General features: G+C 34.8%; 1 protein-coding gene across 3 annotated transcripts in view; it reads right to left on the bottom strand.

The window, feature by feature from the left end:
- The window catches only part of LOC115210248 (cyclin-dependent kinase 14), a 183,642-nt gene that overhangs the window by 88,813 nt on the left and 70,860 nt on the right, over positions 1 to 23,969 (bottom strand). Inside the window, exon 1 of one of the 3 annotated variants that reach the window (XM_029778727.2) lies at positions 19,337 to 19,406. The exons of 1 other annotated variant lie outside the window; for it this stretch is intronic. In XM_029778727.2, coding sequence (XP_029634587.1) covers positions 19,337 to 19,391 — 55 coding nt within the window. In that variant the 5' untranslated portion in view covers positions 19,392 to 19,406. Of the gene's footprint in view, positions 1 to 5,757; positions 5,801 to 19,336; positions 19,407 to 23,969 lie in introns of those variants that run through there. One more of the 3 variants, XM_036508349.1, reaches the window with a different exon arrangement.

Here is a 23,969-nt window from a genome sequence, read left to right as displayed (position 1 = left end):
TCTAACACAGTCTAATCAATTTTCTACATACACATCTTCCAAGTGTGCCAAACTTGTGCAAGCCATTAGATGTTGCATATACTGTCAGTCAACCAGGAGCCATGATTTAAAAGTACTGGTTGGTCTGTTTGCTCTAGAAATAGATGATACAAACATATTGCTATGTTATTCATGGTTCCAGGACTTTGCTAGACTGTGTTGGCATTGATTGGGATTATTGCAGCTAAACGTATTATTGTTTAAATGTGTTTATTATTTAAATGCAGCCACAGACAAAGCTGCAAATAATATTCATGAAAACCAATACGTGACATATGTTTAGGTCAAAAGCAGAAATCAAAATATCATAAACAGAAGAACAGAAGCACAGTTATACTGCTGTGACATATAAGAATATATGTTAAGTTATTTAACCTAAGTTGATCAGAAGTTAACAGCTTTCTCGTGAATCAAATAGATTTTTAAATAAACACTTGTATGTAATATATTAATGATCTCAGGTGTGATATGCTTCATCATACAGTGCCCTCATCAGTGGTACACTGTAAAAGGGAGAGTAAGTCACTTCTTCTGTCTACAGCTCAGAATGGCACCTTGAACAAGTGCTAGCAATCTCTTAGCCTCCCATGCCAAGAATATAATGAAGACGTCAGCAGCAGGATATTGGATAACTGACAAGGCAGAGGAGTCCTAGATCAACAGCTAGAAGGTTATTACAGCTAAGTGGAAGATCTGAACCATCAGACAACAGTTAGCACCAACTGCAGAGCAGCTCTATCATCAACCATGCTTGTTACATTTTTGTACACCACTTGGTACCTGGCGTAGAGGCTCAGAGAAGCAGTCAGAAGTGGAGGAGTGATGCCAACTGCCTTACTGTCCAAGGCATTTTGTTCAGAGAAGTGGAAAGCCCTCTGGTAATGGAGTGAATGTGACAGTAGTACGTCATTCATTTTCAACATACTCCAAAAACATGTCTAGCCAGAGGAAAATACTACCTTGCTTAGAAACAGTTGAGTGTTGGTGACAGGAAGGACATCTGGCCACAGAAAATCTCCATCAGTGAGCATGGACAAGTGGATGTTAAAGCAATGATGTTGAAGATTTTATAGTGAAGATAAACACTTCATCTACTCTGTGCAATTTCCACAAGTCAAACTAGTAGAAAGAATAGATTTAACACAAAAAGATCATTTTCTAATTGCAGAAGACTGAAATATGACAAGAAAAGTCTAGCAAAGATTCAAAGAAAATGCATGCATATAGCTTCAAAGTATGAATAAAACTAGAATCTTTGTATTTTCAAGATAGTCAACATTTATAAAACAGAGACTAAACTGACAGATATGAGAAGAATAGAGAAACAATAGAAAATAATTCAAAAACTAAAATTCCAATACTACAAAAAGCTATGAGAATGGTAAAATTAGCCACATGTTAACCAACTCATATCAAAACAGAGCATAATATAAGTAAATACAGACAAGATTCAGCATCAACTAATATATTAAGAAACAATTTTAATTCAACTAATGCAAATAGCATCACAAGAAAACCCAAAGTATCCTTTAATCTATGATAATGATGAAAAGGAATGTTATCTAAAGCCTTATCTAACCCTAAAAAATTACCTGAACTTCACACCTCATGTAAAAACAAAGAAAAATATAACATGTAAAATGGCTGGGAAATACAGGACTCAAAACTGAAAGACTTCTGTTCAAGGTAAAAGACCAAAACCTCCCTACTAGAAACTACAAAAACCTAATAATAATAATAACAATAATAATAATAATAAAAAAACATAAAATAACTGCAGGATTTGTGGAGGACCTAGAGAAACAATCCTATTGTTTGTTTCTTTCTTAGCCTTAGCTAAAACAAAGAATATAAATATATATAAAGAAAAATATGTTAACATTTAGAATGTTCAAAATAACAAGAAGGTGCAAGCATCCACCACAAAATTATTCTGAGAGTAATGTATCTATACTCTAAGAAATACAGGTTCATATGAGGAAAAAGTAGACACTCCTTACATTGTTGGCAAATATGGGGCAAGGGACAAGACAATAGTATATCCTAATCAATAATCAATCTCAACTTATAACAATACACCTTCAAAAGAAATGGGAAAAAAAAAAGGAGAAAATTATCCAAATATAAAATTCCTGAAATAGAGATATCCAGGGGATGTAGGGCAAAAATAAACAATCCTCACAATAACAATGATATTGTAGAAATGATTAAAAGAAATGCAAACATATACAGCAAAGTGTTATTTAGACATATTTAACATTCAGAAAATAACAATATAAGACATTGCACACATTCTGTACATTCAATATAATGATAAAACAAAGAGCAAGATACCACACTTATACCTATGGCACATAAGTCGAGCTTGGTTATGTAATGAAAGTTACAATCACAATAAAATTACTGGAATCATAATAATAATATTGGTTTGTCATTTAGGCACAAGGCCAGCAATTTTGAGAGGAAGGGGCAAGTCAACCCCTATATTCAAATGATACATTAATTTATTGACCCTGTCAGGATGAAAGGCAAAACTCAACCATGACAGAATTTGCATTTACAAAGTAATGTATCTGAAGAAATACTGCTAAGCATTTTTCCAATACTGTAATAGTTCTGCCAGTTCAGTATCTTTATTTCTAATTTTGATACAAAGCCTGCAATTATGAGAGGAAAGGGTTAGTCAATTACATTGATCCTAGTACTTGACTTATACTTATTTTATTGATTTTGAAAGGAAGAAAGTTAAAGCTGACTTCAGCAGAATTTGAATTCAGAATGTAAAGAGTTCAAAGAAATACTGCAAAGCACTTTTTTCAATGTTCTAACATTTCTGCTAGCTCACCACCTTAATAACAACAACAATAATTTCTGACATTGGCCACACAGTTGTGGGTAGGGTAAAATTTATTAAATCACTCAAAGCAATTGACAGATGTGACTGTATTTTATCAACCTGTGAAGGACAAAAGGATAACTTGATTTGATCTCTAAATATCACAAAGTATTATTTTGTCATTGTTCTAATGATTTTGCCAATCAACTGGTCAAGAATAATGAGTTTAGAAGGAAGTTTTGGCTCAAAATAAAAGAAAACTGGTCCCAACACAGCCAGAAGTTGTTACTGAAATGACAGTTTAAAGATACCAGAATTTAAAAAATTTCCAACTGAACAATCACTAATTCACAAGAACAAATATTGCAAGAGACTTTCCTTGAAAAGGGCTGTTTTTTTTTTGTTTTTGTTTTTTTTTTTGGCTTTTTAATTTTCTTGGTGTTCATAAACATTGCCAATATAAAGACACGCAGACAAACACATAGGCACAACTATATGGTAAAAAAGATCACTTTGCAATCACATGGTTTCAAGTTCAACCCTGTTGGCACCTTAGGAATCTTCTACAGCCTGATCGGTACTTTGTTGCTGAATTTGGTGGACAGAAACGCGCGTGCGCGTGTGTGTGTGTCTCTCTCTCTCGCTCTCTCCATATCTTTGCACTGGTACCATTCTGGCAGTGATATTTTTTTTATATGCAAAGATGTGGACAGAATAAAGTACTTTACTTGTATGGTACTTCATCTTGAAGACTATCTGAAGTAGTCTTACTAGGCCATTCAGTGGAAAAAGCAAATGTTAAAAAAAGGAGAGACATAAAAAAAAACAACACAAATATCACAGACTCCCACAGCAACCAAAATATTGGTCAGCCAGAGTCTATGGTAGAAAATACTTGAGATGCTACACATTGGAATATAACTTGACAACCAAACCTATGACTATAACATAGATCAGATCTAATACAAAGTACAGTCATAATAGAGCAAAGGAAAGTATTTAAGACTGTTTTCAGATATCCAATGTTAACACAAAAGAAGCAGAGAAAAGGGTTAAAATATCTGAACTTGGCTAAAAAAAAAACAAATAGGCCATTTTTTTTATGATCTTTCCAGAATTTCCTTCACTGGCATGACTGATACAAATAATGTTCAATTTGAACATCCGTTGGGTCAAAGACTGCAGGAATAGCTGGGCAAAACGTTTAGGATGGAATCTGGGAAATAAGACCTAGTGAGAGACATGGGTGTGTTGGATGGGCCTGCGAGAAACCATAGCAGAGAGGCCCTGCAGTAAGCTAGGATGAAAGAATGTTGTAATACAAGAAGCAAAGAGAGAAAATGAGCTACTATGTTAGTAAGTGAACCATTGCCAAAGACCAGTGAAATCAATAATACAGTCAATATTTTTGAACTACTGCAAATTGACAACTACAAGAAATCTATAAGTTGAGAGGGAATTTTATAACATATATAAGTAAAAATCTGGTGCAGGGAGACAACAAAGGAGCAGACAGAAAAACAGCGAAAACTCAACAGATGCAGACATACTCCACAGCTGTCCACCAAATATCACCACATCATCATCATCGTTTAACATCCGTTTTCCATGCTAGCAAGGGTTGGATGGTTCAACCAGGGTCTGGAAAGCCAGGAGGCGGCACCAGGCTCCAGTCTGATCTGGCAGTGTTTCTACAGCTGAATGCCCTCCCTAACGCCAACCACTCCATGAGTGTAGTAGGTGTTTTTTACATGCCACCGGCACAGGTGCCAGGTGAGGCTGGTAACGGCCACAATTGGTTGGTGCTTTTTATGTGCCAGCGGCACAGAAACCAGTCAATATAGCGTGGGCATCGGCCATGTTTGGACAGTGCTTTTTACATGCCACTGGCACGGGTATCACAACTACAATTTCCATTTGATTTTTTGATGTTGATGTACTTGACTCAATAGGTCTCCTCAAGCACAGCAGGTCACCCTATGATCCAAGGTAAGCACAGCAGGCCAACCTGCGATCCAAGGTACTTTGGATGGGCTGGGGCTGCTATGTGAAGCTGGTGCAAGAAACAGCCATGAACTCATGTTATTTATTGGGTCGTCGCAGTCACAGCATATCACCAGAGGACTCGGTCTTTTGTCATTGCCTCTGTGAGGCCCAATGTTTGAAGGTCATGCTTGACCACTTCATCCCATGTCTTCCTGGGTCTACCTCTACCCTGGATTCCTTCAACTGTTTGGGAGTGGCACTTCTTCACACATCTCTCCTCATCCATCCATAGTACATGACCATACCAGCGCAGACGTCTCTCTTGCATGCCACATCCGAGGCTTCTTATGTCCAGTATTTCTCTCAGGGCGCTTACACTGTCGTGTGTACACACTGACGTATGTATTTATTTATATTCATCATCATTTTTACATCTGCTTTCCATACGTGCATTGATTGGATAGGTGCATTCCAACACTACCATACTATTTGTTGCATTCCTTTGTCATTTCCGATGTAAGGTTTGCATCTTAAGAACCATTTTCACCATTTCTGCACATGGCTTTCTTGATCTCCTTCTTGCTGAAGAGGTGAATGCATGGCATGCCCACCAGGAAAGTGAGAGACAGAAAGAAAGAAATGTGAGGTCTAGGTACATGAATATGAGACAGAATAGGACAGAAAAGTGGAAAATGTGGATGTGTAGGAAGAGCACTGAGTAAAAATAGTGAGACAGACAATTAGAAATAAGGAATGAGTTAGACGCAGAGGATACCAGTTCAGCGTAAGGGAAAACGAAGAAAATAGCATAATATATTGAAGGCAATTTCTTACATAATTAATAGCCTCTGGTTTACAAGAGGAATAAGAAAATTGTGCAGCTGAAAAGTTCATACCTTTCTCACTTACATTAGCAACTGTCATTAAAGCTATTCCAGCTGGTAATCAAAACCAGGAGCCAGGCTTACATTTGCCAGGGTCAATCTGTCAATGAATTGACAGTTTATATCCTGTACTAGTTGAAAACACTTAGCTGTCAATGATCCACTCCACCTAAATGTAAATAACTAGTATGTGTATGCGTGTGTGTGTGTGTGCGCGCGCGCGCGTGCACACACACACACACACACATTATTTTTACAGCTACTTTTTCCATACTGGCATGGGTTGCATAAGATATGCTGGTATACTTTTCGATGGTTGGTTGCCTTTCTTGTAGCCAATCCTTATTTGTTTCCATGTAAGATGTTTCCTCCTTTGATCTTTCACTTGATAAACTATACAACAATAGGACAAATACAACATACATAAATATTGACAACAACTGAATAGTGTCACTATTTTATTGTTTTGTTAAGTGTGTAAACAATATCAAAACATGGATAGAAAGACACAAACACCCACACTTATGAATATACATGCACACATACACAAACACATTCAGTGAACTGGATGATTTTTGCCCGCCAATTATATAATAAAGAACATTACCAAAGATGAAAGAAAAATATAAAATTATTATAAAGGATTATGTACCTAGAATACATAAAATACAATATATATATATATATATATATATATATATATATATATATATAACAAATACAGAAACAAACCATCAAACTGCCAACATAATAAATTAATAGCATGAATTATTTACTTGAGAAGAAATGTGTGAAGTATTTTGAGAGGAGAAATGATTGTTATTGTTTTACTCTTGTTAAAATAGCCCCAGAACAATGAAACATACTGAGAAATTATATCATTAATCTGCAAACAGATCTAAGAGTTAATAAGGATTTCTATGTTTAGAACAAGGCCAAAAATTTTCATGGAATGTGTTAATCAACTCCTGCACTTGATTTCCTTTACTGACATTAGAAGCGTGAAAGCAAAGGTGGCCTCTGTAGGATTTGAACTTAGATCCTAGACTAAATACTGTATTTTGACCAGTGTTCTGCTAATTGAGCTATTTTCCACATTCAACCGGCCTAAAAAATGATACTAAGACAGACTAATGACAGGAATCCACACAAATACGAAGGGCATCCAACAAGAGAAACTAAGTCAAAAATGAAACTTATGTGCAACATGTAGTCATCCTCTGATCCATCTAAAAGTGCAGTAATACTCATTCCACTGATGCCAGCATATAAATCAGAAGTAATTCATTGAACCTTCCCTCATCATTGTTAATAATTTTTTCATGTCAACTTTTTCAGGTTTGCAAGGATTAGATAAAATTTATCAAGGCAAATTTTCTACAGCTGGAGACACATCCTGATGTTAACCTTCACCTGTTCCAAACAAGGTAATATTTCCAAATGGTTAGCCATGTACTCACAAAATATTGGAATTGCTTCTATGAGAGTGACGCTCATTTACAACTTTTACATGATGTCAAGACAAAGAGACACAAATGTACACGCACTCACACACATACATTTCTCTCTCTCTCACACACACACACACACACAAGGTTTCTTTCAGTTTCTGTCTACCAAATCCATTCAAAGCTTTGATTAAGCCAGGGCTGTAGTAGAAGATACTAGCCCAAGCAGCCATGTGGTTGGGAAGCAAACCTCTCAACCACACAGCCACATCTGGGCCTATAGCATAAACCTATACCTATTTCATCCAATCATATTCCAAATTCAAATCTTGTGATCATAAAATCCAGTTTCACCCTTCTAAAATAAAGATTTTCATTTTTCTTTCAGTCAGGAGGGAAGGCACTGGTATGATTCTTTACACGGCCTCCAAGACTGGTGAGAAGGAGGAGGAAGATATCCTCAAACCCAAGACCTAGCCCAAATACTCACAACAGAGTGGACATTGTTAAAGGCACACAATGTTCCAGGTGATGGTGTTAAACTGGGCAACAAATTCAATCTGCCATTGAAAGGTCGATTCAATTGACTATATTCTTCAGTTTACAAAAATTCAATTTGCAGCTAAGACAGAAATCAGTAATTCTAACATGAAATAGTATCACTAATCTATAATTACAGACTGAAAATTGATAAAAGTAATTTAACCGAAAAATAATATAAATTCAACGGTCAATTTTATAGAGCAAGATAACTATATAATTGGAAAAAGTTTCAAAATTACTTCAAACTTCAGATAATACTTAATCATTTTTCTATTGATTTGTTTAACAAAATAAATTCCAAATAATTTCAATCCTACACCAAAAGAACAAATATTTTAAATGTATGTTTAATATCATCCTGTACATTAATCCAAATATAATTTGTTATAAAAAGAGAAACAGAATAAAATTATTAATTATAGGGTTTGGTATGTTCAAGAGAATGAATGGGAGAATGAGAATCTGCCAAATGTTGACCAGACTGAAGGACCAGCTATCTGAATTGACAGTACTTTGGCAGATAAAGCAATTAAGGATATGAAGACAGGGAAATCCCCCAGCCCACCAGGAAACACCACTGAGATGCTTAAAATATCTGGTGGCATAGGTTATGGTCTAGTCACATGTATAGTTAATCAGATGGTGCACAAAGGAGTCATACCCAATGACTGGTGTAACAGCACCATAGTCAACTGCTACAAAGGTAAAGGTGACACCTTAGATAGAAATAATTACAGAAGTATCAAGTTGTTGGATCAGGTGATGAAAATCACAAAGAGGGTCATAGCCCAACTAATTAGGGAGAAAGTTAGTCTAGATGAGATGCAATTTGGTTTTGTGCCAGAGTGAAGCACCACTGATGCTATATTTCTGGTAAGGCAGCTGCAGAAGAAATACCTAGCCAAAGATAAACCTCTGTACTTGGCTTTTGTTGACTAGGGAAAGAAGAGTGGTTGGTGAGGCATGCTTTTACATGCCACGGGCACAGGTTCTAGTCACATGACACCAGCATTTACCACAACTATGATTTCACTTGGCTTGATGGGTCTTTTCAAGTACAGCATATTGCCAAAAGTCTCAGTCATTTGTCATTGCTTCCATGAGGCCCAGCACTCGAAAGGTGTTTTTTACATGCCATTGGCATGCTAGTTACACAACACCAACATCAGTCACACTTCCTCTGTTTTTTACACTCTCAGAGTGGCTGGCACTAAGAAGGGCATCCAGCCATAGAAACCACACGAAATCAGACTGGAGTCTGGTGCAGGCCCTTAGCTTACCAACCCTGGTCAAACCGTCCAACCCATGTCAGCAAGGCCAATGGGCAGTAAATGATGATGATTACAGTTTCATCTTTGCAAATGATTTTAATCCTTTCATCATATTTCTGTTGAAATACACTGCCTTTGTTCTTTGTTTCAATTAGTTTTGAAGATAATGAAGAATTTAGTAAAATGGCTGTCATCTATATAATAATCTGCTTGTTTGTTATACATTAGTTAATTGTGGAGGTGGAGTGAGTAAGAGATGGAGTGAGAGGGAGGAGTGAAGAAAGAGGAGAGGAAGAAGTAGAGAAAGGTGATTAATATTAATACACTTAGGCCAAATGTTCACATGGTCAATGGTCAGCTGAAAGTAGGGGCAAAGAACAGGAGAAAAAGATGAGAAAGAAAAGAGAGAGGGAGCAGTATTAATGATGTAAGGGCAAGGGAGGAAGGAATACTTACATGGTTAAAAAGTTAGCTGAAGGGAAAGATAGATAGAGATGGACAGGGGAAGCAGTTATATTGAGAGAGAGAGAAAGAGAGGGAGAGAAAGGCAGATAGTGGTGGTGGTATGCTGATAGTGAAATGTTTTTTTTTATTGAGCTAAATTTTTTTTATTTACATTATTTACAATTGACAGATATTTGTCCTCATCTTTGTTGTTAACACGTTTCAGCTGATATACCCTCCAGCCTTCTGGGTTCTCATTCCTGAGGTATTTTTCAATGTTGTCGTTATTATTATTATTATTATTATTCAGGTCACTGCTTGGAATCGAACTTGTAATCTGGGGTTAGTAGCCTGTGCTCTTAACCACTACGCCATATGCCTGATGAAGGCTGGAGGGTATATCAGCCAAAACGTGGTGTTAACAACAAACAAAATGAGGACAAATGTCCGTCAATTGTAAATAATGTACATAATTCCTCATCTCTTAAATATAAAACTGCATTAATATTTTTTTTATAGTAACCATCGCTTAAAGCATGTGCATAAGCGCAACTGTTTATCATCTGCTCACTTAAAAGACTGATATTTGTTTATAAGGGTTAATTTAGCCTAAACTCTGGATTCACAAGAAACACAGTTGCAAGCTGTCCAAGAAAAGATGCACAGATATAGAGCATGGATCTGAGAGGAACAGCAAAAAAGTATAAGAGGAAAAAGACAGCACTAACGAGACATGAGGAAATGAATGTAGATGAACGTCAAGAAAACTAAACTATGAATGCTATAAAAATGTAAACCATCCTTTCTCTCTTAAATAAGTCCTCTTAATTTTTTCCATTGTGTGGAATTTCCACAGGTCCCACTAGTTTTACTGAATTTAGTAAAGTGGCTGGTGTTTGGAACAATTTTATGGAAAGTTTAATTCAGTTCGCATCATAGAACCAGTGACAATCTTGGGTGGATTGGTATCAAAAGGGTTACAGACATTTTACTTTGTTTCATATCCTCAATAATTATATATGGTTATGCTTATTCAAGCAGTAAGGATTTGATGTCATTAATAAATTTCTAAACATGACTTGCCATATACAGCAGCATCTTTGAAATCAGTGATATTTTCAGTTCTTTCAGTTTCATCAAGTAGAAAGAATTGTTTATTTTGCCAAACAAGTTATACTGTAAATGGCTTTAAATGTTACTTCTAAATGTTATTTCTCTGGTGATAACCAAAAATAATGGAAATGCTTTGAAAATTTTTTTTAAAAACTTGTTTTGTACCCATTTTTTTTTAAAGCCATTATGATTCTTTTGCAAATTTAGACCTGAACAAGTGTTTATAATCTATGACGCCCTCTCTACTAAGCAGTCAGCCGTGAAACAGAGATGTTACTATGGTTTAGTTATGAAACTTCAGAGAAACTTAGCAACGTATCTTAGCCTGTGAACATTGCGCAATAGGTTATAGCATCCTATTTCAAAATCAAAGAAAATACATAACTTTTTTCCCAAGCATGGTTAACCTACAGCTATAACTGACAGAGCCTTTATCAGACTTTTACTATCAATAGAACCTACACAGTCCAATGGCAATAATTCACAAAACAGAATTCATTTTTCCTTTCTTTACAAACTCTCTATAAAATTCATTATCCTGAATAAATCTTCTACAAACCATCTATAAAATTCATTATCCAGTGCAAGAGGAACAGTAACTGATGTGCTTTGATTTCATCTCATTGTTGTGGCTAACACCAGAACCTGCAAACATACAGAGATAACCTGGTCAGTGGAGATTGCACAACATGGCCAGACTGTTGCCCATATGATTAATCAATGCATATTGGATTGTGTAACATGGTTGTCAACTAAGTAGAGTAGATATGGTATATTTACAATAAGTGATCAACCTAGTCACTCAGTTAACTACCTATGTGTTGATAGGTGTGCTTGACTGGAGCTGATTCGGGCCTACAAATCAAATGAACAAGGTTAAGAGTTTGTGAATATGATGGAAGAAGCAGAGTGATTGAGGTGGGAAGATGATAGAAGAAGGAATAATAGAAGTGACAATGTTGGAGAGAGTGATAAAAGATAGAGATGGAGTGATGGAAGGGAGGTAGTGATGGCAGCATTTCTTTATACAAGTGTCATCCTCCATATATCACGTTTGTATCAATATGGTTTTCTCTCTTGCACACTATATCTGATTCATCTTATATACAGTTTCCCTTATCTCATTTGTACTTTATCACTCATGCACACAACCATAGCATATATGATATACGTGCACATGCATGTATATGTATGTTTGTGTTCATATAGCGCCATATACTAAATATCATTTTACAAAACAAAACAAAAAAAAAAATAGAAACAGCAGATTATGTTAATCAAACAGAAGTTAATTTTGTACAGAAGATTATCCATATCCAACTTTTCAGATATTTGCATGGTTTAAGGTCGCCATGTTAAATTTTGAAGGAAATTACTAAAGGCAATGACATATAAAATGAAATTGTATAGGACATTGGCTCATTGTTAAAAAGCTTGCTACACCCAATGTTCATAATATTAATTATCATAAATATACAATGGTAGTAATCTGATATGTGTGTATGTGCGTGGTTAGAAACATTCTGGTGTACTCATTATCATCATCAAGCTATAGGGCTATCAAATAGGGACACAGAAAAGTGCAAATAAAATTATTTTCACGAGTACACACTACATATTTGCCTGTTACCAAGTAGAAATACATTATGTAAGCAAAGCTGTTTTAAATTGTCGTACTTTTTTTTTCTTACAAGATAGTTGGAGATGGTCAGTAATTATAACTTTTTCAGACTCTCCAAGAATACTGAATTAACGGAATTGATGCTCAATTTGAATGTTTTAAAACATTGTGTGGGAGGGGAGAGAGATTCTAACAGGCTTCAGTAATAAAGAGAAAGAAAGGAGCATATAATGCATGATCTGTAAGGTGAGACCTAATAAAGTTGATAGGTTAAAAGAGAGACACATGCTTGGTGACTGTGAGTGCAGAGTTTTATATATGTGAGCAGTATAATATCTATACTGAAATGAGAACTGTCTTCTTACTTAGATACAATATTTGAATATTGTTTGTTTATATCATCATTATTTTCATGTCCATATTTCCATGCTTGCAGAATTCAGAGATAGATTTTTGGTAGCCAGGTGCTCTTCCTTTTGCTAACCATCACCTGTTCCATGCAAGGTAATATTTTCCCAAGACCAGTCATGCTTTCACAGAAGATTGGAAACATCACCACTTGTATGACAATGACACTCATAATTATCATGCAGTGTCAAGAGAAGGAGACACACACACAACAGGCTTCTTTTAGTTTTCCTCTAACAAATCCACTCACAAGACTTTGATCAGCTCAAGGCTACAGTAGAAGACATCCTCTGAATGTACCACAAAGTAGGACTGAACCCAAAACCATGTGGGCAGGAAGCAAACTTTTTAAGCACACAGCCATGGCTACACCTGTTTACAATGATTAAAAATTGGTAATACGTAAAGATATACGGAACACCTTAACCTTTCAATTATTGTAACATCTAGTTATTGAAAAAAAAAAATTCAAGTTCAAACAGGCAACTATCCAAATTTAAAGTAAAGAAACATCTCACCCATGCTAGCAAAGAAAAAAATGTGTGTAAAACAGTTTAAAAATGCAAAACATCTTAATTCCCTAGAAAAATATAAAAAAAGATTGTGGGTATATAATTTCTAAAAATGTATGAATGAAATGCATTTTCCAGTTGGGTTTGCCCCCCAAAAAATAAACTTATCTCTAGCTTACTGTCAAAGTTATAAATTAGTTGTCTGGCACTTAGCTACCATCTTAGTAATTTTTGTTTTGTTTTGTTTTTTTCTCACTTTAGCTCTGTACAATTATGTCAAAGTAACCATGTCTGATAATAGATGCCACTTGAAAATAGAAAAAAAACTATTTCACTTCATAGATACAAGTCAAAAGAATCCACTTTTAACACTTCAGTTATATATCATCCCTTTAAAAAAAATACTTTCATACTATATTGTTGGCATTCATTCCTCATACCAATTTCCTTAAATATTTTACATTTATGAGAAAATTTTTTATTTCTTAACTTACAATGTGGTAGAAATCAATACACCGCCCCATCTCACATCATATATTCCATTCTTAAAAATGGAAAAAGAAGAAAAAACTGAAAGAAAGAAATACCTTTCATATGTCTACATATAGCCAGACATGGTTGCACCCAAATCTATTAGTCCAGCATTACAAACAAGATTTTTATATTCATACTACTATTTAAATTGTTTTCAGTGTTTTGTAATCTTATGTAAATCATACACCAGGAATATGTTCTATATGATAAGTGTGTAAGCATATGTAACATACATATAATTTCAGAATGTTATTCAAACATCCAAATGAAACAGGCCATAAACTAATGAGTTTTTATCCACATAATGCATCTGTAATTATTTCCTCAATGAGATTTAGAAAAATCCATGAACTTACATAGACTTAGCTGATCTCTAATAACTGTATTAAAAAATATGTATCAGAACATTGGAAATTGTATAAATTGTCTGACTTTTTAATTCAAATTACTTTGCAACACTCAAGTTATATCAAAAAAAATTCTTGAATGCCAGTACATAGTCAAAACAAACCTAATTCCAATTAGAAGTTCTGGAAACAGTTTGTCCAATATTGATATTTCTAAGGAAATTACCTCAATTATAGATTTTTATATTTTTGTACTATTGGCAAAAAGATCAATTATTTTGGGATTCACATTAAAATATTTATATATTTTATTAAAAATAGTATTTTCAAGACTACTACTATAATCTTCATATTGGGTCATAAAATTTAATCTAAATTATAACAAATATAAACAAGAGCACTCAGAGAGTGCAAACCTTTGGAGAGGCAACACCAACATCCTCTCAATGATTAGCCAGAGATGGTTTTTAAAATGAGAATATCTGAAATAAACTCAACTGCTCTCACAAATGAGAATACTAAAAATGAGTCCAACTGCTCTCAAAAATTAAGTAAAAAAACAGGAAAAATAATCCAGAATCCTTGTCTAATACAAGATTGACCCCAAAATCCAATCAGTTCATGCCAGTCACGAGGTCAAACATCCCTGAAAATTTCATCTGAATCCATCCAGCGGTTCTTGAGATATCTTATCCACAAAAAAAAACAAAAAACAAATAAGCACGACTGAAAACAATACCTATATTGTTTATAATATAAACGATATAAATAATAAATGATATGATGTTCCAGTGTAGGTAACTGAACTAGTAAAGGATTAAATAATGATGTAATAATAACTGTTAAACATTAAGAAAATATTTAATCAGTATGCTACAAATCTTAGAAACATATGGCTACAGAAAACATTAACAACACTGGATATATTCAAGACTACGTGGACTTTGGGAGAAGTAAAGTTTAAGTTGCTTCTGGCCCCTGAGTCAATCAATACACTACTTTTGATTTGAGGACTGCTACTAATTTGTAAGAAGACACTAATGGAAAAGATTTCCAAATGGAAGCATGCTGTTAGAGGGACACAATCTGAACCTCTCATCCTATCACTAGTGCTGGTGACACAACTGAAAGCAACTAAATCATGTCACATTTAGAGGAACGAGTGATCATCAGAACCTCTCTAGTGCTGATGCACCCTGTACAGTTGTTGGCAGATGAGCAGAGAAAGTAAGGAGCTGTAAGGTCCCAACAGTCCTGATTCACTGAGGGTTATTCCAAGTTACCAGTACTGGAGTAAAAAGAAAATGCACACAGTACACTTCATAAAGTTGTTGGTGATAGAAAGAGCATCCAGCTGTAAAGCCTGAGCCAAATGAATCATACAAGCACTGGACTATGATGATCCATCTAACCCATGCCAGCATGGAAAATAGATGTAAAATGATGATGATGGTGATGAGGGTCATCCTGAACATTGAACACAAATACATGAGTTATTCACTTCTCCCAAATCCAATGTGGTTAGTGGCAACAATGCTTCCATTTCCTTTCCTCACCAAAAAAATTCACCTTCAAAAACAAGTTCCAGAAAAAGAACACGAACTGATCCCCTAGACAATTCTCCATTCACCATCATCATTTAATGTCTGCATTCCATGGGTTGGATGGTTTTTGACAGGAACTAGCAAACTGGAGAGCTGCACCAGGTTCAATTGGCTGCTTTGGCATGGTTTCTACAGCTAGATACCATTCCTAACACCAACCATTTTACAGAGTGTAGTGGGTGCTTTTGATGAGACACAAGCATTGGTGGTGTTTATGTGGCACTGACATCAGCAGGGTCACCAAGTAACTTGCAAGACAAAGACCTCTCAGCTGGGATAGGGAGTGGAACCATAGAAAGTAGCTTTGTGCCAGGTGAAAGCATAAGAGTATAAAAGAGGGTACAGATAGATGTCTTACTGTAGAGGAGATGTTTGGCTACCCCAGTGGGAAAAGAGAGGAAGGAGAGAGTTAGAGAGAAAGAAAGAGGGACAGTCTGAGTGAGAGGGCCTACTCACAGTTTGCACAGGGTACACCATATGGAATTTCTACCTTCACCTTTCTTTTACATGTCGAACAGGGCTCTCTCCCTGAAGGGATCTATGATTTGTCTGTTTTCCCGATTCCAGACCTTGCTTCCACATCTGAAATTTCTACTCTAATTCTTGTAGCAATTCAACTATAAAAACAAGGTTATCCAGTCTTAAATTCCTGTTATGGCTTGGAGGACCATGATAAATAAGAGGAGGTTGAGAAACAATCATTGGTGAACTCCATCAAAAAATATTGACATCAAAATTGTAACAAAAGGAAAATTAAAATTTATATATTGTTTCAATGCTAAAGGGACTTCTAAATAACCCTGTACAAGAGATTGAATGTGTGTATATGTGTGTATGTTTAGAAAATGTAAAATGGTCCTTTGTTGGTTTCAACAAATACTCCAAATGTTAAAACAACTGAAGTGCCTACTCATTGTATAATAGTACAAGTGGCGGAGTATTTCACAGACATTTGCATTTCACACAATACTCAGGCAGAATTACTGTGAGAGTGTGTGACAAGGTTGATACAATCCTTCAGAGAGGCTTCTACAAATTTTGCTGACACAATTTTACTTGGGAGGTTTTAAACTGACTGAGCTGTGGTAAAGGACACTTGCCTAAAATACCCAACAGTGGCATTGAATGCAAGACCTCATGGTTACATAACAAACTTCTCAATCACTCAGCTGCCCTTGCATTTATACACTTATACACATGATTGATGTCAGATGAATGAGAGAAGAGCGCTTAATGTATGTTGAATATGAGTGATGCAAAACTCAAGTCATGAAATAAACTTACAGTTCATATATATATATATATAGATGACTAGCTCCTGTGCCAGTGGTATGTAAAAAGCACTATCCGAATGTGATCAATACCAGTACCCCTGACCGGCTCCATGCCAGTGACATGTAAAAGGCACCATCTGAACATGGCCGGTACCAGTACCCCCTGACTGGCTCCCATGCTGGTGGCACATAAGCACTATCTGAACGTGATCGATGCCCGGCCCACCTGACTAACTCCTGTGCTGGTGGTACATAAAAAGCACCTACAACACTCTCGGAGTGGTTGGCGTTAGGAAGGGCATCCAGCTGTAGAAACACTGACAGATCAGGTTGGAGCCTGATGCAGCCGCCGGCTCTCCAGACTTCAGTCAAACTGTCCAACCCATGCCAGTATGGAAAACAGATGTTAAATGATGATGATGATGATATATATATGTATGTATGTATGTATGTTCAACCTATTTTATCATGGCCAGAGAGAGAGAGAAATTTTATTTATTGCAATATTGATTAATATTTCAATAACTAATCTAAAATATTTATAAATATTTACAATTCTATCTTTGCTTACTGTGAGAATTGTGTAACAGTAAGAATAATTAAGATTAAATTAATTGATTAATTGCTGATGATAATGACTATGAGAAAGCAATTTGTAGAATATCTGTAAACAACTAACTTTTCTAAACATGTCATACACACCCTTTGAAAAGAGTCTGTTTCCCTCTTTATCATTTGTGTGTGTGTATGTGTGTCTGAGTACATGCTCATGTGTATCTGAATGTCTGTCTGTCTTAAGCCCTACATGAAATATTACAAGCACAAATCTCTACATTCAGAGAACTGCCCCAGTTTAATACAACCTCCCTCTTGTCATATAGTTTCACCACCTAACAGTAACTTTCCCATTTTCAAGCTCCACATAAAATGACACCAATTTCATTCACTCTATCCCAACCCTCCCTTCTGCTCCAAGTGAGCCATCATGACTTACAAGGGAATTATATCTTATTACATCCATTTCTCATATTATCATAGGAAAAGTTGCACTTGTGGTGAATAACTCCTTTAGAACATCTTAAAAATTAACATTGGATTATTTTTCAAAATTAACATCACATTATTTTCATTTTAAAAGTTGCCTTTTTATATTTTATTAATCAAGATAAATGATTATTGATTTCTAAATTAGTCAGTGAGCCTGTGAGTTGTGAGAGAAAAAAAAAGAGCATTGTTAATTCTGATATTAATGCTTTTCTTTGAAATATCAAGACTAGACAAAAATATTCTAGTTAATCCAACAAGAACTTACCACCACATAATGGGTGGCCCACTATTCAGACTAACAGAGATCATTCAAATAAATCTTCCAAATTTAATTTTCCTTTTTTTTTTTCTTTTCTCTTTTTTTCAGAAACTAACAAAGCAGTAATTATTTTTAAAACAATCATATCATTATATTTTCTTTTGCTATATTGGGGTACAAGGTTTTAGCCAATCATGACAATCCTACAGCTTATTTCAGTTTGGTACTTATTTTATCGTAAACTGCTTAGTGAGAGAACATGGGCACATGCATGCACACACACACACACACACACACAGCTCCTGCACAGTAGGATCAAACCCAGGATCATCTAACATTAGCATTGTCCTCATTTAACAACTATACACTAAGCTGGCATGGGTTAGATGGGTTGACAGAATCCCAAAACCAGACAACTATGTCAAACTCTTCCTAACATGAACCACTTTTATAGGAAGTACTGGGCCAATTTTTTTTTTTTTTTTTGTGGCTCAGGTAATTTCTTATATACTAAACATGACTAACTTAGAATTTCATTACATATGCTTTAAATAACTCAAAATCATCGTTAGTTTTTGTTATCAGATTGTTAACTCATATATAGAAACAAATGAATTGCAAGAGAAATCTGTATTTTCATATCACATAAAGCGTTTTTTTCCACCTTTGTTTTTCTCAAAATAAACTTACAGGTAAAATGTAAGGAGGAAATATATAATGGCAAAGTTTTTGTTTTTGAATATCTAAAAAAAAAAAATTTGGGTTCTAAATAAAATGTACTCTTTAAATGGGTTCATAAAATATAGACCCAAAATAATTATGATACCCAGATCCAAAATGATCACATTAACAATTAAGTGAATAATGAAAAGCACTAAATAGCTATTTAATATCAAATTACTTCTATGTACAATTAATATTCTTTCTTAATGCAGTAAAAGAAAAAATTATTTATACATAACAACCACATTAAAAATTTTGTTTTCATTACTGGTTTTTTTTTTAATTCATTAAAAATAATTCCTTTTAGACTGAAAGTAACCAAAAAATTCTCTGAATAAAAAGAAACTAATATTACAAAATACATGAAATAGAAAGAATATGAAAACTGGGATATAATGAAACAAATTTGTATAGCTATTTGGACTACGGATTTGAAAACCTACCTCGAAGAAATGTTGTGTACATCCTGGTATTGATATCAAACTTTCCAGATTGCATAATTACAAACTTATAAACCTTATTATCAGCTGTGAGCCAATGGTTTCAAAAGGTGAGATACAATAATATTTGCAATCAAAATAGAATACAACTTTTCAACATTTACCTTTTATCTGTATCTCCTAAGTGAGAAAAATAATTTATAGTTCAAAATAAGAGAAAATAATTTAGCAGTAACTGCAGTGGAGAAGCAGTCACAAATATCAAAAGTGTTAGTGACAGAAATGTGGTAAACAATAGAAGTGGGGGAGAGGGGGGGTAACATTCATTCATTTGAAAATGTGTCATACTATTCAGTTGTGAGGAGCCCTGGAAGAACTATGAGTATCCTCTCCCTTCAATGTTATAAGGAGCTGGTATGCATAGTCAGCTGAGACAATGTGTCACATACCCCCATTGCTACAATATCTTTGCCTTTTTAGTTATCTTTCAACCAGTGGGTTTGTCATCAATGAACTTTTAAACATTGAATTCTTTCCAACTGAATCAGTTATTTTACAACAAATTCATCAACTGCAACTATATTATTTAATTTTCATTCTTTTTTATTATTTTTTTTTACCCAGGAATTTATTAATGATTGTTGAGTAGCATTTAGATGCTAATCATTATTTAGTGACTGAGCTTTTCTTAATTGCCAAATAAATTTAATATAAATTTATTTTAAATTAAAACATTTTTTCATTAAGAAAATTAATATATTTGATATAATGAGCCAATTACAACAAGTGCACCTATGCAAATGTCAATAGTGGTGTACATATCAGTAACGACACTAGTGGAAGAGTAAAGAATGTTCAGTTATTGTTTTATATTCATGTTCTGGGAATAAGAATTGTATCTGCCTAATATGATTTAAAGGTAAGTTATGTAAATAACAATTCGAAAGCAGTTCAGTCATTATACATCTCAGATGTTCACCATTGAAGTAAATATTGATCCACTGGACATTAACAATACAAGTTGGATTAAGTGCAATTAATCTTAATAAAAAAAAAAGATGGTAGATAGGAGTCAGGGTGTTGGACTCAATCATAAGGTCAAGAGTTCAATTCCTGAGCCAGGCAACACAGTGTGTCCTTGAGCAAGGCACTCACTCCATTTCATGCTGCTCCTGTCTACTCAGTAGAGTGCTGGTGTAGCTCTATCTCCCTCCAGCTGTCACAATCCTAGATGTTCCACTTTGTCAAAGGTGGGAAGACCAAGGTAGCTATATCTGTTCATGACTACAAAGCATTGTAAGTGGATTAGGTAGAGAAACACATAAAGAAGTCTTTCTCTCTCTCTCTCTCTCTCTCTCTCTCTCTCTCACACACACACACACACACACACACACATATAAACACGTGTGTGTGCATGCGTACATGCATGTGTGTGTGTGTGCGCGCGCCTTTGCATTTCTCTTAAATGCCAATTACATTGCTGTCATTTCTAGCGCTAGTGGCTCATCCACTGGCTTTGCCCCTTTGTCGATGTGTGGAATAAGGTATCTCCATTACTTGAAAAGCAAAACAATGCCTCAATAATATATTCATGTAACTCATGCTAAAATGAAAGAGCATAAGGAGGCAGGAAAGAGGTTTGAAAAATTATTATGGTTATTCTTTTTCAATCATTTAAGACATGACTATGCAGTTAAGAAGTTTTGCCCTCATGTGATTCTGAGTTCAACACCACTGTATGGTACCTTGACCATGTACCTTCTTTTGTAGCCTTGGGTTGATGCAAGCCTTGTAAGTGGAATTGAGAAGGTAGAAACTCTACTGGGAACTACCAGATGGACTTTGGTAATAGACTTTTTTCTATCCTTCAGTGTAATACTAACACTTGGCCTTTAGATGCAAGCATCTGAGTCATGTTTTTTCCTCACTTTCCTCCACCAGTCTCAACGGAGCTGGAAAAGGTCAAACTTGTGGCTGTCATCCTCTTACTACACCATGAGATATATAAAAAATCTTCACTGAAACATCTCCATTATATTAAAACAAAATGTGGCATGTCTTAAATAGTTCATCTGTACTTTGGCCTTGGAATGATTGCAAATTTTATTGGAGAACTCCTTTCTGATTTGATCATGGTATGAAGTTCCAGATCCCTAACACACTGCTAAATCCAAAGACAGAGTTATTACTTGAGAAGAACTGTGATAATTAGCATAGACTATCGTTACAGAGAATTTAATAAGGATAAAGGTTTATTGAATCTACTAAAATAAATATTAGTTAACAACTATAAAAATGTGTAACTGATCAAACTATACTATTTCATGGTATCAAAACGATTAAAATGTCAAACAGCTCTCTCTTTAATATATATGTACATACATACCTATATATTAATTAGAAATGTGAAGCTGTAAGCTCTAGAGATAATTCCTCTGAGCTCAAATTCATTAATCAGTAATGAATGTTGTGGTAATAAAGTGGTACAGTAAATGCAATGAAACTTACTCCAGTAATTTAATCATTCAAACTGCAGCACAGTCAATAAAATACTATTAACTAACTCCACTTACCTCAGCTGAGCAACAGCGCATCGATGGTTATGACTATATAAATTACAGTTGACACATTTGGACTACAATCAAGTGACATTTTAGTTCACATAGCAACAGACTCAGCCTCTAAACAGAAGCTACAAGACACAACAGTTGAATTTTTCACACTGCAGCATCACAATTCATAGGTTTATGAATTTTTTCAAAATTCAGTCCTTAAATTTCCAACATCATACATACATACACACATATATAAATAACCAACATCATCATTGATAGATAGTCCTTCAATTTTGAGACTTTTAGGTACTGTATCAAAATACAAAAAGAAATAATTTTCTTTGGTTTAGGAAATTTCTAACTGGTTATAACTAATCAATAATTATGTATTCCTGTGACCTGGCAGAGTCATTAGCATGGTGGTCAAAATACTTAGTGGCATTTCGCCTATCTTAACGTTCTGAGTTCAAATTCTGCTGAGCTTGACTTTGCTTTTCATCTTTTCAGGGTCAATAAAATAAGTACCAGTTGAGAACTGCAGTCAATGTAATTGACTTAACCTCTTCTCAAAACTTGCTGGCCTTGTGCCAAAATTTGAAATCAATAATTATATATTCTTGTAGAGATTTGATTTTATTTCATATGCAATAGAAATAACATTAAATTCAAATCTGATGACCAACCATATCAAATAATAAAGGTGTTCTTGTGTAATCACTAAGCATAGTAGCCAAATTTTCCTCAGAGCACTCTCCAACACCATTTTAAATGAAGATTACACAGAACAGTGTAGTCCCAGATATACATACTAAGAGTTAGGATGGTCAATGCTAGAACACCTTTCATCATAAGTCTACTGTTGAGAACTGACCTGGAGTTAAACAACAGGTCTCACTACTCTATATTTAAAGTAACTCTTAGTAACTAATGTTGTATATTTCTAGAAACAAGTAATTATTTTTAAAAATAATGTATTTACAATTATTTCCAAACATGTATCATCATTTTATATCTGCTTTCCATGCTGGTATAGGTTAGACAAATCATCATGATCTATGTCATTTTGTATTGAAAGCTACAGATCTCCAGAACTGGTGCTTGTACAATGTCATTTTGGGCTTCAGTTCTAAGACTGACGCCTGCACTCTCCCTATTACCAAAGAGTGCGCTGGGGGCATTCTCTCCAGCGCAATGCACTTCTTGATGTTGAGCCTGGAACTAAGAGGTTGCAAAGTGAACTTAACTACATAGCTAGACATATATTCAACACAGGGGCATGAGCAATAATTCTAAAATAACTTATGGACAAATATATACTTTCCATCATTTTCTTCTTTTGAAAAACCTGATATTACATGCTTGACAAAAATATTTTATCTTTATGATAAAAATAAAAGCAATATACAGGCCACAAATTTCTTTCAAATATAATCAGTTCTAAAATATAACATTTTATTTTCCACATAGTGTGTGTGAAGTGTAAGACACACATACACACACCTAACTAGACCATTATTAAATTCATGATGTGTTTTATATAGCTATCTGAATAGAGATCTGCAATTCTCATGGACAGGCAGAAGTGGAGGAGGTAGTACTGACAGTGGTTAAGAGTATGGTATATGACACCTGATGTCAGCAGACAGTCTGTGACTCACTAGTGTACTTTTTTTATTTTTCCTTGAACTTTATGTACAGAGATACTTTTTAATATGTCCACCTGCTGACAATGATGAGGCCAACATAGAATGAGGACAGCAATAACAGCATGATGACAATGACGATAAGGATGATGACTGTCATAATAGTGGTGGCAGTGGCATACTTCATAAGATCTACTTTGATCTATGTTCCTATATGAATGGGGTCTAGACTGTATCTAGAACACAACACTAGAATTAATTGCAACCAACATTGGTCATTATTATAGTATGATATACAAAGAGAGTTCTCTTTTGTTTTCAAGAAAGCTGTGTATAGGATGAAAGCTATGTCTTGATTAGACATGTAACGGTCACAACAGAAGAAATCATAATAGAACTAAGAATGGATATAAAGCACAATGGTACACACAGAATTAT

This window comes from Octopus sinensis, linkage group LG1, assembly GCF_006345805.1.
Source record: "Octopus sinensis linkage group LG1, ASM634580v1, whole genome shotgun sequence".
NCBI classification, from domain to species: Eukaryota; Metazoa; Mollusca; class Cephalopoda; order Octopoda; family Octopodidae; genus Octopus; species Octopus sinensis.
Note: the sequence above shows the minus strand (reverse complement) of the source record. Positions and strands in the feature narration are given on the sequence as shown.